This window comes from Hemicordylus capensis, chromosome 17 (assembly GCF_027244095.1).
Source record: "Hemicordylus capensis ecotype Gifberg chromosome 17, rHemCap1.1.pri, whole genome shotgun sequence".
Classification (NCBI taxonomy): domain Eukaryota; kingdom Metazoa; phylum Chordata; class Lepidosauria; order Squamata; family Cordylidae; genus Hemicordylus; species Hemicordylus capensis.
The window spans coordinates 3,612,889-3,626,963 of NC_069673.1; the positions used below are offsets into that span (position 1 = coordinate 3,612,889).

Genomic DNA, 14,075 nt, shown 5'->3' on the forward strand with positions numbered 1-14,075 from the left:
TTTACTTCTTCTCTTTCCTGCCTTTCTACTTTTTCCCTGCAAGGAAATCTGCCTATGTGCTCCAACCTGCAAGTTCACCCAATGCACCAACGGATCACGACTGGTAATACTAACTGTCTATCCCTTTAAATCATCTTGCTCCCTTCTCTCTCCTCCTTAAGTCTACATCTTGGTCCTTTTTCCAAGTAAAGCCTTAAGCTGATTCATTGACAATTAGGACCTTAAGCTAAAATGCCTCCACTTGAGACTTTAGTTAACACTGTGAGTTAAGATTTCATTGCCTCCTCACCATGCCTAAACAATCTTTTAATTTCCCTGTACCCTGATTACCCCTAAATAAATCTGATTGTACTATATTTCCAGACCAAAACTTTGCACAAATTGATACTGTAATGGACTGTTCCATATACTCATGTTGATTCCCCACACTAGTCTAAAAGTACCACTGGAGTGTCTAGCCAGCACTCCAGAACGCTTTGATTACACCAGATCCCCATGACCTAGGGATACTTGCCCCCTGCCCTATGATGGCTATGCTACTGAGGGGCAGGCAGGAGCTGGTCTAAATGCCCTTCGGTATTTCAGTGGCTCTGTCTGGTGGAACAACCAGCCACTGGGGTGATCCATTCAAGAGGCAAGGTAAGATGGTTGCCTTAGGGGCATGGGTGTCTGGAGGATGGGCCAAGAGCGGCCAGTTGCCACCCCCTTCATTGAGCCAGTTCCCATTGAATTCAATGGGGCATAGGGAGGGGGATATTGGATGGATGGCTTTGCCCAGGGGTTAGTTATAATTGACTAGGGAGTTCAAAGGGCCCCCAGCTCCACCCCTCCCTATTATCTCACTCACTCTGAGAGGCCACCAGGGAGAGGGGCGAATTCATTCATTTATTTATTTATTTATTTATTTATTTATATTTTATATCCCGCTCTTCCTCCAAGAAGCCCAGAGCAGTGTACTACATACTTAGGTTTCTCCTCACAACAACCCTGTGAAGTAGGTTAGGCTGAGAGAGAAGTGAGTCTCATGGCTGAATGGGGATTTGAACTCGGGTCTCCGGCAGTCCTAGTCCAGCACTATAACCACTACACCACACTGACTTTCTCTCCAATATGGAGATATCTCTCTCCCACATGGGCTCTCACATTATCTCTCTCTCACATGGGCTCCCTCTCCAATAGCTATGCCCCTGGCTTTCTGCCCATCCCCCAAATTTCCTGCAGATGCCCTTGCTTAGGGGGCAGATTACTGGGGCACCAGCTGAGTGGCAAGATGCTCCATCCCCACTGCCATCAGAGCAGTGGTTCAGGACTTCTCTGACTGGTGCAAGCTTTGTAAGAAGGACAAAGAGAAGAGTGGAGGCTGCTGGGCACTTCCTCCTCCCTGCTCTCCCATGCCACTTTCACTTTCACTTTTGAAAGGGGACCAGCCCCTGCCAGGGGCATGGGGCAAGGCAGCCTATGCCCCTCACCTCAGGCACCAGGGCTGCTCAAGCTGCCATGGCACCAGAGAAGAAGCACTAAAGACTGCCTTGCCCCATGCCCCTGGGGTGGGCCAGTCCCCTTTTGAAACCGAAAGTGAAAGTGGCATGGGAGAGCAGGGAGGGGGAAGATAGGCCAGCAGCTTCCTCTCCTCTCCTCTCCTCTCCTCTCCTCTCCTCGTGCTTCTTGCAAGCTTTGCAAGCAGTGCATAGCAAACAAGCATTAGGACTTCTGGCTGATTTTCCATACAGCCACAGTCTGGAACAGTGACACAGGAGGCTACCTTCTACTGACCCAGGCCTTTGATCCATCTAGCTCAGGATTGTCTACACAGAATGCCAGTGGCTTCTCCCGGGTTGCAGGTAGGAATCTCTCTCCACCCTATCTTGGAGATGCTGCCAGAGTGGAAACTTGGAACCTTCTGCATGCAAGCAGGCAGGTGCTCTAGTGAATGATCGAGAGGGACTGACCACTGAAAAGCCCTGGTTCCTGCCAAATGGCCATGGAATGCATGGAATGAATTTCCGAACCATGCATCCCCATGGCGCTTTGGAAGGAAGGATATAGGAAGCCGCCTTCTACGGACTCAGACCCCTAGCTCAGGATTGTCTACACTGACTGGCAGCAGTCTTCAATCAGGGGTCTCTCTCAGCCCTGTCTTGGAGATGCTGCCAGGGAGGGAACTGGGGCCATCTCCATGCCAAGCAGCTGCTCCACCTCTGAGCTACAGCTTTTCAGCCCTCTGTCAGGGATGTTGCAGCAGCTGGTTCCTGCAATTTTGCCAGGGCGCGGTGGGCTAGAGGACCTCCGAGGACCCTTCCACTTCTACAGTTCCACGATTTAATAAGTGGGGGTACAGATAGTTTCTCCTCCCCCCCCCCACTTCAGGGAGCTCGTGAGGAACTCCATCCTTCTCCCTCTCACCGCGCGGGCCTGCCATAAGTCATGTCTGCCGGGACGTTGGGGGGGTTCCTCTTGAAGCGTCTCTCGTCATCATCACTGAGGTGGATCTCCTTGAGTTTGCGGTACAAGTGCTGCTCGTGGGGGGTGACGTAGCCCTCCTGGATGGCCCGCCGGCTCATGGTCACGTAGTCACGGCCCCTCGTCTTGGCCGAAGGGGGTCTGGGCTTGATTGCATTCCAGTGGCCGATGGCTAGGGGGAGAGAGGGGGTGGGTGGGTCAAAGGACATGCCTGGATGCCGAAACACCGGAAAACCTATTTGGAGCCAACAATCAACAACCCATGGAATCATTGAAATGGCAAGAAGCCCAAAGGGAAGAGCGGAGGCTGCTGGCCACTCGACCTCCTCCCTGATCTCCCATGCCACTTTCACTTTCACTTTCACTTTTGAAAGGGGACCAGCCCTTGCCAGGGCCAATTTTTCAGTTTGGTTTTTAAAGCTGGCTCTGAAAAAGCTTTTCAATTGTTTTGTATTGTATCTTATTGCTTAATTAACATTTTCTTATATACCGCCTCCTCCAAGGACTCTAGGTGGTGAACAATAATACCAATAACAAATAATAATAATAATAATAATAATAATAATAATAATAATAATAATACACTATCTTTAATTAACGCCTGGCGAAACAGGTGGGTCTTGAGAAGGGACTTAAAAGCAGCCAGGGAGGGGGCTGAACGAATCTGGGGGGCTGGGAAAGAGTGTTCCAAAGAAGAGGGGCGGCCACAGAGAAGGCCCTCCTATGGGCCCAGGCACCACGCACTGCACCAGGGCCTGGGACACTAAGGGAGGCCAGCTGAGAAGACCTCACAGGCCGGGATACAACTGGCCAAGAGAGGCGATCCCGGAGATATACACGTGCTCAGCCCATCAGGGTTTTGTAGGTGAGAACCAGCACTTTGAATTGGACCCTGAAGTGAACTGGCAACCAGTGCAGCGACCGTAAAAGAGGTGTGACACTCTCAAATCTACGGCCACCCATGAGGAGGCGGGCTGCGGCATTCTGGACTCGTTGAAGCTTCCGAATCTTTTTCAAAGGCAACCCTAGGTAGAGAGCGTTACAATAATCCAAACTGTCTCTCATAGTTTTGCTTTGTTTTTGTGAGTTTTGTGATTTCATGTATGTGTTTTTACTTGATGGTTTAATGTTGTGTTGTGAGATACTGGTAATAATAGCAATAATAGTGATGATGATGATGATGATGATGATGATGATGATGATTTTTATAACTATGTATCGTACAGTGAAGAATGTTCCCACTCTTGGAGACTGAATGGAGAAGGAGATGGTATTTTAACCCCTATGAAGGGACAGAAGATTACATAGGAACATAGGAAGCTGCCATATACTGAGTCAGACCCTCGGTCTGTCTAGCTCAGTATTGTCTACACAGACTGGCAGCATCTTATAGGAACAGAGGAAGCTACCATATACTGAGTCAGACCCTTGGTCCGCCTAGCTCAGTATTGTCTACACAGATTGGCAGCGACTTCTCCAAGGTTGCAGGCAGGAGTCTCTCTCAGCCCAGTGAAGACAATACTGAGCTACTGTAGATGGACCAAGGGTCTGACTCAGTATATGGCAGCTTCCTCTGTTCCTATAGGATGCTGCCAGTCTGTGTAGACAATACTGAGCTAGATTGACTCAGTATATGGCAGCATCCTATGTCACTGGCTTCTGTGTTTCCAACTCACAACCATGGTCATCTTGATCTCCTTTGCTGACCACAACACAGTGTGATGACATCAACATCCTGGGGGTTTGCTACAGTCAGGGGTCTCAGTGGCAGCAGGCACCCCCCCCAAAAAAAAAGTAGACATGGGCACTGGTCACATCATTATGCCACTAGTGGAAAGGTAAAAACACCAGAAGAAATTAACAGGTTGTTTCCAGCCATCCTACCTTCAGCCACACCTCCGTCGACCCCGTGGAGGTATAACCCATAGTTGAAAGCGTAGCCTGGGAGAGTGTAACAACTTCTGCGTGGCTTCCCAACCTCCGGCTGCAAGGAATGGAGACAGGGAAGAGGCATCCGTTAAGAGTGCCGTTTCCGAGGACTCTGCACTTCATTTCCCAGCATCGCAATCCAGGAACTCCCCTGCAGGAGGCGAGAATCAGCTATGCAGGGCTGATTGACGAGGGCGCATCCGTGGCTTGGTCCAAGGGTTCACTCAGCTCTGGCACCTCTTTTCGGTGGAATCGTGGGACATGGGCTGGGACCATGATGGGCACAGTATCTGTTTTGCATACAGATAAAGAGGGTCTGGTTTGGTCTAAGGCAGCTTCCTGTCTCCTATGTTCCTAACTTATAAAGGTCATTTGCGCGATCACCCCTACAGGGTAGGAGAGGGTAAGCCGCCCTGAGCCATTTTTGGAAGGGCGGTATAGAAATCGAATTAATAACAACAACAATAACAACAACAACACAGTTAACAATCAATGGCGAGACACTTAGGAAGCTGTCATATACTGAGTCAGACCATTGGTCTATCTAGCTCAGTATTGTCTTCACAGACTGGCAGTGGCTTCTCCAAGGTTGCAGGCAGGAATTTCTCTCAGCCCTGTCTTGGAGATGCTGCCAGGGAGGGAACTTGGAACCTTCTGCTCTTCCCAGAGCGGCTCCATCCCCTAAGGGGAATATCTTACAGTGCTCACATATCAAGTCTCCCATGCATATGCAACCAGGGCAGACCCTGCTTAGCTAAGGGGACAAGTCATGCTGGCTACCACAAGACCAGCACTTGGAAAGGTTAGCATTAGAAGAGGCATTTTCCAAGGGGACTCACTATCCCCTCTGTTGTTTGTAATCGCCATGACCCCACTTTCACAAATACTAAACAAAACAGGCCTCGGATACCAAACATCTAAAACATCCAGTAAAATCAACCATCTGCTGTACATGGACGATCTGAAGTTGTATGGAAAGTCCCAGTCAGAAATTGAATCACTGCTAAACACTGTCCGTATATTCAGTAGCGATATAGCAATGGAGTTTGGACGAGACAAGTGTGCTGCATTAATAATGAACAGAGGGAAAATAAGAAAAACAGAAGGAATAGAACTGCCCAATAGAAGCAAGATCAAGAACCTGGAAGAGAAAGAACCTTACAAATACTTGGGCATTCTCCAGGCTGATAGCATCGCACACACTGCAGTTAAAAGAGAAATTGGAAGTGAATACATCAGGAGAGTTAGAAAAATCCTCAAGTCCAAACTCAATGGCGGGAACATCATACAAGCCATAAACACCTGGGCTATACCTGTTATCAGATACGCTGCAGGAATAATAGACTGGACCCAGGCAGAGCTAGAGACGCTAGATCGTAAGACCAGGAAAATCATGACTATCAATCATGCTCTGCACCCCCGCAGTGATGTCGATAGGCTCTACCTCCCTCGCAGCTCAGGTGGAAGAGGAATGCTGCAAGTCCATCAAACAGTAGAGGAGGAGAAAAGAGGCCTTGAAGAATATATCAAGGACAGTGAAGAAGATGCACTTCAAATGGTCAAGAACGCGAAACTATTCGACACCAATGAAAGAAAGCAGGCCTACAAGAAAGAACAAGTCAAGAACCGAGCAGAAAAATTGAAAAATAATCCACTGCATGGTCAATATTTGCACAATGTAAGTGGAAACTCAGACATCACCAAGACCTGGCAATGGCTTAAGAATGGCAACTTGAAGAAAGAAACAGAGGGTTTAACACCAGCTGCACAAGAACAGGCACTAAGAACAAATGCAATAAGAGCAAAAATCGAAAAGTCAACCACAAACAGCAAGTGCCGCCTTTGTAAAGAAGCAGATGAAACCGTGGACCACCACATCAGCTGTTGTAAAAAGATCGCACTGACTACAAACAACGGCATGACAAGGTAGCCGGGATGATACACTGGAACATCTGCAAAAAATACAAGCTACCTGTAGCCAAACATTGGTGGGACCATAAAATGGAAAAAGTTGTTGAAAATGAAGATGTAAAAATATTATGGGACTTCCGACTACAAACAGACAAACATCTGCCACACAATACACCAGATAGAACTGTAGTCGAGAAGAAAGAAAAACAATTCAAAATAATCGACATAGCAATACCAGGGGAATACACTCAGACACATTTTGCACCAAATAATCTACTCAGAATACCTCAAACATTGAAAATAAGAACAGAACCCAGTACCCCATGGACTGGTGGTTCGGTGGGTGGTTGGCACCCCATGTCCAACCATCCATGTTTTTTGTCCCCACCACAACCCACTTTGGACCACCCTGATGCCACCCTCATGGAATTATGGGGCCACTGAAAAACTTTCATTTAAAAAAAATATATATTGGCCCTTTGGCCATTTTATTCAAAATTTGGGTGGTAGCCGCCACCCATTGGGCACCACTACCCAACCTACTCTGCTTCCCCCTGAACCTCTTCCCCTCTGATCGATTCAGATTTGGATTAATTTGGATCCAAATCAAATCAGGGGGGATGACAGATTTGGTCTCAAAATGAATCTGGCTGATCCGATTCGAGCTTGAATTTTTTTAAAAAAAATCAATTCGTGCACATCCCTAACTGAAACAGAACGGAATTTGGAGAATTCTGAATCAATTGCATCTTTGGTCACCAGCGAGGCGACTTTCGAATCTGAAAATCCAGGGAGAAATTCAGACAAGAAGAATTTCAGAGGCGTTCAGCTGTATTGCAAACAGACATGGACCCCAGAATTTCTTATTCTAGAAATTAAGTGGTGTGTCTATCTGTCCTCTTTACATGTCCCACATATATATTTTTTAAAACTGACCTAACACAGAAAGGCACATGCTGAACTCTTCCCTTCATGATGTCAGAGTGGACACTACTTGATTTAAGGTAATGATGTCAAGCTAAATAGTTGCCTCGTGGCTACATTTGAAAAGGAATATTCCCCCCAGAGAACGACTGGCCAGCCCCAAATGTGTTTGGATCCTGAAAACATTTGCGGTTCAATAAATCTTCTGTGCCCCTTTTAAGAGTCTGAATCTTGATGGAGAAAAGATGCAGAAAGACCCACGGAGGTGGGAACGAACCATCCCGGGAGACCTTCGAAAGGCTTAGAGAAGGAAAACAGGAGGGCATACAATAAATGCCGGTTTTATTTAGTTTCAAAATTAACTCCCTTTCTTTCCGTGTGTGTACCCTGGCTTTGTGGTGTCTCGGGGATTAATTGACTTCTGTTCACGCCTTTGTGTACGGACCAGGATCTCCATGGTGAAGTCAGTCAGAGATTAGCCTCTGGTGAAACCCTATTGGCTTTTCCAAGCAAGTGGCCAGTGGGGGGGAGCATCAACCCCTCGAGTTGTGGTGGGTGTGGGGAATCAAGAACCGCCTTCCTCGGTCACCCGTTTTGTGGTTTGGACAATGAGGAGGAGGACCAGCTTCTTCCCTCATGCATCTTTTTCAGTAGGCTGCAAATTCTTATCCCCCTGCAAACTGGGCACTTTTCAAAATGGTAGTTCTCTTGTGTTTAACAGGGGGAGAGCAACTGGCCCTATCCAGCCCCAGCACAGCACGCCGCCAGTGGCTGTTGCTGGTGTCTACCTTATGTCTCTTTTTAGATTGTAAGCCATTAGGGGCAGGGACCCATCTTCCTATCTATTTTTGTAGGTAAACCACTTGGAGAACATTTGTTGAAAAGCGGTATATAAATATTCGTCATCACTGTAGTCATTTGAGTCTTTGGGCAGGAACAATATGAACAATTTATTTTATTGTAATTATTTTTTATATCCCGCTCTTCCTCCAAGGAGCCCAGAGCAGCGTACTACATACTTAAGTTTCTCCTCACAACAACCCTGTGAAGTAGGTTAGGCTGAGAGAGAAGTGACTGGCCCAGAGTCACCCAGCTAGTATCATGGCTGAATGGGGATTTGAACTCGGGTCTCCCCAGTCCTAGTCCAGCACTCTAACCACTACACCATCCTGGCTCCAATACTGTTGTTCTTATAATTTATACCACTAGGAACACAGGAAGATAGGAAGCTGCCCTCTACAGAGTTGGACCATTAGTCCATCTAGCTCAGTATTGACAACACAGACTGGCAGCGGCTTCTGCAGGTCTCCAAGCCAGAGGCTCCCTCAGCCCTATCTGGAGATGCCAGGGAACGAACTTGGAACTTTCCGTATGCAAGCATATTCCCCATAGATATTCCCCTAAAGGGAATATCGTACAGGGCTCACATCTAATCTCCCATTCAAATGCAAACCAGGGTGGACCCTGCTTAGCAAAGGGGGCAATTCACGCTTGCTGCCAGAAGACCAGTTCTCCTTTTCAACAGACATGCACATAGTGGTTTATACAGAAACCAACATAATAAATAAGATAAGTTTTTTGCCCCCAAGGACTCACAGTCTAAAAACACACACAAAGGAGACCCCGGCAACAGCCATGAGATGCTGTGCTGCTGGGGTTGGATACGCCCAGTTGCTCTCCCCTGGTGAAACAGAAGAGAAGAACCTCTTTGAGAGGAGCCTCTTTGCTCAGTTACCAGGGGTCTCCTGAGGCCAGAAGAAGAAGATCCTAAGAGTTCTGGGGTTACTCTAAAGGAGAGGCAAACTCTGGCTGAATCCAGAGGGCTTCCATCAGAGCTGTGGGTCTTGGCTGAGGCACCCCGCCCCCTGCTTCTGTTCCTCCTTTGGGAGCACTTCCTCAAAGTCTGGATTTGAGGAAGTTTGACTTTTCCACTCCAGGCAACGTTTATTACCTTTCTGCCATGTGGGGTGAATACAGACAAATATTTTACCACACATCTGCACCTGATGTCTGGTCATGGTCTCATCACCACTCGCCAGGATGATACCGACTGAGATGTCTCACCCCTGGGTGGTTCCGTTGGCTGTGTGGGCTGGCAGCTCAAGATGGCCTAGGAAATCCCAATTTGTACCACAGGCTGCATTCACACGTAACAGCAAACCAGAGTTACACGTGGCCGAGGTTGTAACCCCATAATGCCCCAATGCACGAAACTGTGGTTACGGGCCGAAAGCAACCTCCAGTTTTCCTCACTAAACTCCAGTCCGAACCTTCGGTTATCTCTTATTTCGCCGCCGAGACTTGAGGTTTTGCCGCTGAAGCGTTATGTCCGACTCCCTGCACAGCTATAACCATGGTTTCATGCCCATTGTCAAACCCCGATCGTAGAGGAGGCGGCACAGACCAACCTGAGGACATGGCTGGTCCAAGCCTTTCACACTTCTCGCTGGCAGCCTCTTGGAAAACCAGCCCTGATGCTCCTATCAGCTATGTGGCGATGGAGTTTATTTTATTTATTTATTTATTTTTACATTTATATCCCACTCTTCCTCCAAGGAGCCCAGAGCGGTGTACTCCATACTTAAACTTCTCCTCACAACAACCCTGTAAAGTAGGTGAGGCGGAGAGAGAAGAGAATGGCCCAGAGTCACTCAGCAAGTATCCCGGCTGAATGGGGATTTGAACTCAGGTCTCCCTGGTCCTAGTCCAGCACTCTAACCACTACACCAGCGCTGCCAGCCTACTATGCCCAATTCCGGACTTGTCAGCCTGACAAGCAGCACAGTTGCTTGGGGGCATTCCCTCTTCCCACTCCGTCCCTTGCTCCTGGCAAAGGGACCCCTCCTTGCAGGGACAGCCAGCATGAACTGGGCAGCCCCTCTCTAGCTGGGGAACAAAACATCTGGGTTGTTTTTTTTTGCTGCTGTCCTGGTTTGAGGGGCAGACAGAGGCAGGGATTCTGGAGCAGCCAAGTTCTATCTTTGCAACGAAAGTTTGGGGAAGGGGGGGCAGCCCCTTCCCCTTGGGGGAATGTGTACAACCCCTAGGGTACAAGCCCTGGCCTTGTGGTAGCAAGCGTGACTTGTCCCCTTAGCTAAGTAGGGTCTGCCCTGGTTGCATATGAAAGGGAGACTAGATGTGTGAGCACTGGAAGAGATTCCCCTCAAGGGATGGAGCTGCTCTGAGAAGAGCAGAAGGTTTCAAGTCCCCTCCCTGGCAGCATCTCCAAGATAAGGGCCACTGAGAGAGACTCCTGCGTGCACCCTTGGAGAAGCCGCTGCCAGTCTGTGAAGACAATACTGAGCTAGATGGACCAAGGGTCTGACTCAGTAAACGGCAGCTTCCTATGTTCCTATGTTACTCATGAGCAAGGCTAGGCATCTGGATCAGCAATGCTCCCCCATCTGAAAGGAGTCTTCCTTTGGGACGAGGATGGTTACAGACCCAGGGCAAATAGCACCCACGCAAGAGAGTGCCAGGCCATGGGTACACCCCCCCCCAACTCATGAGAAGGCCTATCAGAAGGGAGGAGAAAGAAGCGGCGAGCACAATCGCTCCTACGATGTGACGACAAAACTGCCCCTTCTCCCACACCACTTCCCCCCACGTACCCCAACCGCCCTGAGAATTCGTGCTTGTGTGGGCCGACCGGGATGTGGGGCTATTCAGGGGGCAGTGGTACTATCGCTTCCAGAAGCAGCAGTGCCGTGATGGGGTCTGTTAGCCTAATCTCTTGGTCCGTGCCGGAAACTGACAAAGGTGGTAATGAAATCAGGCATGCTACCACTCTCTTTATATAGTAAGGTTGTTCACACAACGATACGGGGTGGGGAGGCAGGCTCCTTCCTGGCTCCTCCGAGAGGACTGGAGGCTTTTGTTTGCTGTACCGATTGTGCACCCAGATAACCAGCACAGCGGTGATAGTCAGAGCTGGGATTTGGAGGAGGAACTCCACTCCGGTATCCCACAACGCACCACGCAAGGAGCGTGATGCATTGGGGGAATTCTACGCTTCTGGGGCGTGGCTTCCGCCTGGCTCTGTGGAAGAGCTTTCCACATGACCAGGCGGCGAGTGAACAGGGCATGTGCACACCCTCCTCTCTTTCTTTTAGACCAGAGACAAAATCCAGGTTACCCAGCAGAGTGCCGGATTTGGGACAAATCCTGGCGGATCTCACAACCGGCCTTTCCCAGGTAGATGTCGATGAGAAGGACTTCAGTGTGCGAAAGGTGCAAAAGACACTGGTAACAGAATCAGAAGGAGGATCAGAAAAATGGCCGATGTTTTTCACATTTTAGATGCGATCTATAATGCTTCAGGATTTCATAAAAATGCGGCCTTACAGTGGATGTGCTCTTGCCTGAGGATACATATCATCTCAACTTGAAGATCTGCCTACAGCTACAGTCACTGAAAAAATGGTAGCATGCCTGATTCCGTTATCCTTAGAACTATCCAAATGGCTGTCTAGCCCCTGGTTGAGAACCCCCCCAGCAACGGAGAGCCCATCTTTGTGTGAGACAGACTGTTCCACTGTCAAAGATAGGGATGTGCATGGAACTGTTCCAAGTGGTTTGGTTCAAATTCAAACCAAACTCGAACCGAGCTGATTCATTAGAGCCGGCCAGAGGTACGGTTCGTGCCTAGAACTGGTTCGACCTGATTCGACTTGGTTCAACCTGGTTCTAGTGCTTGCAAAGGGGAATCATTGGGGGAGCTCTACAGGGTTGAAAAAGGGCGTGTGGGAGGAAGGTTACATTATATGCGGTGGTAGCGCGAATCCTTGGTGGCGGACTGGCGGCAGTTCCCCAATGGCACACCCCATCATCAGTGTGGAAGCCATTTGCGTCACCAAATGCACAGTTACGCTAATGACCTGTGCTGATGCTCACCCCCCGAGCACCGGCAGGGCCTAGGGGAGCTACTGCCGGCCCACTGCCACCAACAAAGTGCTTAAGCTAACCTCCCATCCCCCGCCTGCCATTTTCCAACCCCATAGGGTTCCCCCAATGCTTATAAAGGAGAATCCTTATTGGATTCCTCTTTGCAGGCCCCAGAATTGGTCAAACTGGGCCGAACCGGTTCAATCTGAACCAGGCCCTATTCAGTTCAGAGCAGCCCCCATTTTTGGAGGGCTGGTCCGGTTCAAGCTTGAACCGCTCAAACCAGGCTGGTTCAAACAGAACCCGGTTCGATTCGAGTCGGTTTGCACACACCCCTAGTCAAAGAGTCCTTACAGTCCAGAAATTCGTTTGCATGTCTATTTCAAACCGGATTCCTTGTAATTTCAATCCATTGCTTCTAGTTTCGCCTTTAGGAGCAAGTGAGAACAAGTATGCTATTTGAAGACAGCTATCATATCTCCCCTTAGCCTTCTCATCTCCAGGCTAAACACACCGAACTCCTTAAACTGTTCTTCATAGGATTTAGTTTCTAGACCCTGCACCATCTTTCTTGCCCTCCTCTGAACCAAGATATCGTTGGCTGAAACAAAAGATCTTCCTACCCTCCAGTGAGTAATGTAGTCTCCCTGAGTAATGTAAACCTAGCAACCCAGTCAAGTGAGCACATGGGCACCTTTTAAAGTGGTGATTCTCTTCTGTTTAGCGGTGGGGGAGAGCAACTAGCCGTATCTGACCCCAGGACAGCACCCCTTCAGTGGCTGTAGCTAGTGTCTCCCTTGTTTTTTGTTAGATTGTAAGCCTTTGTGCAGAAAGCCACCACCTGGCCCGTGAATCACCCTAGCAATTTTTGCGGGGAATCACCCCTGCTAACAGGAAAAAGTGGGGGCTGTCTTCTATTTAGCTTGGGGAGAGCAACTGGACCTATCCAACCCCAACACAGCAGCCCTCCTAGTGGCTGTTTGTGGGCATCCTGCTTTTTTCTTGAAAAGCAGGATATAAATATTTGTAACAACAACAATATTAACAATAATGGCGGATGTACAGAGCAAGAAGGCACTGATAAGAACACAGGAAGCTGCCATATACTGAGTCAGACCCTTGGTCTATCTAGCTCAGGATTGTCTTCACAGACTGGCAGTGGCTTCTCCAAGGTTGCAGGCAGGAATTTCTCTCAGCCCTGTCTTGGAGATCCTGCCAGGGAGGGAACTCGGAACCTTCTGCTCTTCCCAGAGCGGCTCCATCCCCTGAGGGGAATCTCTTCCAGTGCTCACACTTCTAGTCTCCCATTCATATGCAACCAGGGTGGACCCTGCTTAGCTAAAGGGACAAGTCATGCTCGCTACCACAAGACCAGCTCTCTTAGAGCAGCTCTCTTCCTGGTTGTTGTGCGGATAAACATAACCATGTACACCGCTCTGAGGTGTAACCACCTCATTAAACATAACCATTCCTTGGAGGAAAAGCAGGATATAAATGTAAAAGGAAAGGAAAGGAAAGGAAAGGAAAGGAAAGGAACCTCTGGGGACCCCAAACTGCGAACCCCTGGGCTAAGAGCTAAGCTGTGAACCAGGAAGCCCCTAATTAACAGGTTGCTTCTGTCACGAACAGATCTGACGGCTTAAGGAAACCCCGGTTGCTCGACAGTCTCCTAGGTCAGAGCATCATTCTGTCCTTCAGGACCCAGCACAGCAGGGGGAGAGCAACTGCCCTTAGTGGTGTGCAAACCGGCTTTCTGGTTCAATTAGTTAAAACAATCAGTTAAAACTATTAGTTTTAACTATTAAAGCTATTAGTTTTAACTATTAATTTTAATATTAATAGTATTAATTAATAGCAATACTATTAGTATTAGTAATAATACTAATTATTATTATAGGAATAATAGGAATAATAGGAATTATATAATTATAGTAATAGTATTAATAGTATTAATATTAACTATTAAT

The 14,075-nt window shown here is 48.3% G+C and overlaps 1 protein-coding gene across 2 annotated transcripts in view; it reads right to left on the minus strand.

The window, feature by feature from the left end:
• The window catches only part of CFAP77 (cilia and flagella associated protein 77), a 131,033-nt gene that overhangs the window by 36,272 nt on the left and 80,686 nt on the right, over positions 1–14,075 (minus strand). For both annotated transcript variants that reach the window (XM_053281613.1, XM_053281612.1), the window contains exons 2-3: positions 4,345–4,444; positions 2,404–2,632 (exon numbers count right to left, since the gene is read on the minus strand). In XM_053281613.1, the coding sequence (XP_053137588.1) occupies positions 2,404–2,632; positions 4,345–4,444 (329 nt within the window). The remainder of the gene's footprint in view (positions 1–2,403; positions 2,633–4,344; positions 4,445–14,075) is intronic.